At 36.2% G+C, this 2,865-nt stretch overlaps 1 protein-coding gene across 1 annotated transcript in view; it reads left to right on the plus strand.

Moving 5' to 3' along the window:
- Positions 1–363: 363 nt before the first annotated feature.
- The window catches only part of LOC103213457 (cadherin-10), a gene marked incomplete at its 5' end in the record, with an annotated part of 4,467 nt that continues 1,965 nt past the window's right edge, over positions 364–2,865 (plus strand). Inside the window, one exon of the mRNA XM_007959231.2 lies at positions 364–615. Within this exon, the coding sequence (XP_007957422.1) occupies positions 364–615 (252 nt within the window). The remainder of the gene's footprint in view (positions 616–2,865) is intronic.

The following is a 2,865-nucleotide window of genomic DNA, read 5'->3' on the forward strand; positions in this document are numbered from 1 at the left end:
TTATCTTCTGTGTCTGTGTTAATCAGTTTCCCTTTTCTTTGTTGAAGAGGGTCTGTGCAATCCTTCTGCCTAGTCCGCCATCTTGCCCCGCCCTTCTGTCTATGTAGTTTTGATAGATGATTCACTTATCAAAATTGATGATTTTGAAAACATCAACAGGGGATTATTAGAAAAACCAATAAGCAAACAAAGTATGGTCTTTCATTGCTCAAACCATCATTTGTGTATTCTCTAAATTAGGAAAATCTGAATCACTTTCAACTCAATGCACTTTTTTTATGTTTTACATTTTCAACTCTGGTTATCAGGATGCAACCAAGTGAGTATTCCCAACAATTTGTAATATTTACAAATTTCTTGTAGATAATACTGCCAGAATTTTAACCAGAAAGAATGGATTCAACAGGCACGAAATCAGTACTTATCTCCTGCCTGTGGTGATATCAGACAATGACTACCCGATTCAGAGCAGCACCGGCACGCTGACCATCCGCGTGTGCGCCTGTGACGGCCAAGGCAACATGCAGTCCTGCAGCGCAGAAGCCTTGCTGCTCCCCGCCGGCCTCAGCACCGGGGCCCTGGTCGCCATTCTCCTCTGCATCGTCATTCTGCTGGGTAGGTCACGGGGCCGCAAGGGAAATCGGCTCTCCTCTACATACTGCCTACCTTTTAATGAGAACCTTCTCTATGAAAATAAATCCCTCCAAACTAACCCCAAGTTTTAAGGCAGAAATAAACTATTGATGGAAAAAGTTTAGGAAAATATTTTGTCGTTTCAGAATTTACAAACATACATAAAGAGTTTTTTGAAGGAGTGGTAATAATAGTAGGACTTGACCTAGAGGGACCCAGAACTATTCAAATGCCTATAAATGTATTAAAATCCAAGAAACAAATACTTATCTTTTACTAAAATTAATAAATAAAAGTCTCAGTCACAATAAAATTTAAAAGAAAGAAAGAAAAGAAAGGCATTGAGGGGCTTCTGTAGGGTTAGAGGAGGTTCCGAGACAGGATTGTAATTCTGCCAGGCAGACTGAACGTTCTGACGGAATTAAACCTTCCGTGCAGCGCAGGTCACAGAACAAGGAAGGAGGAGGAATGGATAGCAGGTGCTCCGATTCTTTCATAGCTGACGCACGATTTGTCTTCTGAGCAGTGGACTCACAGATTGTGTGTCATGGCTTTTTTCTGGATCATCTGCCAAACTCCTGCTCCAGAAGAGTGTAGGAGCTAGAATGGAATAGTAGGATGTCACCTCCCAAGTTCAGGATGGGACACGGGCAACTCCAAAAGACACAAAAAACAGAAAGGCAGTTAATAATTTTTGTTAGAGTGACAATTTAAAAACTTGCCTGTGTGTAGAAGGAGTGCTTGCCAGCATACGCTGTACTCAATTATTGCCAGCTTTTCATACTTACAAAAATGATGTTATATAAAAGGTTTTCACCATCATCTCACATTTGAAAATACTGCTGGCAATGATAAAGTGTAGCAATATTTTCTATGGCTATTAAAAACAGCAAGGTTTTACGTGAAGTTAGGAGATAAAAACAGGGGCTTAAAACATGGCTTAAAAAAGGATCTATTATTCTATGTTGAGTTTGTTTATATCTCCTTCCTCTATGGAAGGAACATTTCCATTTATCTGACTTTTATCGTAGCATGTATGTTGCCTAGATCTGTAGTTAAATGACTGAAGGATAAACTACTCCTGCCAGATAAACTAATAAAGGTACGGAATGATCACTTGTAGATAAGATATTTTTAATATAATTCAGGAAATGAGAATATAGTACATTTAAAAATATATACATTATGTATACTATAGAATATTAGGCAAAACAAGATTTTTCATGATGCAAAAGATAATAAACTTGATTTATTGATTAGAATATGTGAGAATTAATAAAAATTATTGTTATAATTCAGCTTACCATTAATACAATAAATGTATTGAAGAAAGCAAATAAATATGCTTTATAGTAATTGATTCTACACTTGCAAATGTGAATAATGTACATATTTATCTTAGGGGTTCAAGTCTTAAATTATATAACCAAACTCATTCCATTAAAATACACTTTATATACTAAAGTCTCTACTGAGAATAATATCCATCGGGGCATGTTTTTATTAAGTGCTGACTGTGATTCAGCCTCTGTAATTAGCACTTTGCCCCAAGAGAGATTTTTTTTTTTTCTTTTCACAACAAAATATATGGGATTTGCAGTATTATTATTTTCATTTTAAAAATAATGAAAACAAAATTTAGATATATTCGCAACATTTTCCAGTGTCCCACAATTTCTGAGTGGCTAAGCCAAAGCATTTTGCTTTTATTCATTATGCATACAGTTTTCCAGTGGAATCTAAAGTTTACTTCCATCATTATATATATATAAAGTATCGTTGAGTTGATTCCAACTCCTAGCAACTCCATCCACAACATATATATATGTATGTATATATGTGTGTGTATACATATATGTGCTATGTATGTTCTCTGTATACATACATAAACACACACACATGTATATATATACACATATAAACATACACTGGATGTATACAGAGAGAGAGACAGAGAGTATTTTCTGGTGGCACAATGCTTAAGCACTCAGCTGCTAACTAAAATTTGGGCAGTTGGAACCCAAGTGGCTCCTTGGGAGAAAAGATCTGACTATGGGCTCCTGTAAAGATTACAGCCTAAGAAACCCTGTAGTGCTACTCTGTCCTATAGGGTCACTATGAATCAAAATTGACTTGCCAGCACACAAAGCATACACTCACAAAAATGGCATGACTGTAATATTTGAGGATGGTGGGTAATGCTGGGAAAGTCTAAAGCAATCAGATATTTAA

This window comes from Orycteropus afer, unplaced genomic scaffold (genome assembly GCF_000298275.1).
Source record: "Orycteropus afer afer isolate SDZICR_OR568_19922 unplaced genomic scaffold, OryAfe1.0 scaffold02594, whole genome shotgun sequence".
NCBI classification, from domain to species: Eukaryota; Metazoa; Chordata; class Mammalia; order Tubulidentata; family Orycteropodidae; genus Orycteropus; species Orycteropus afer.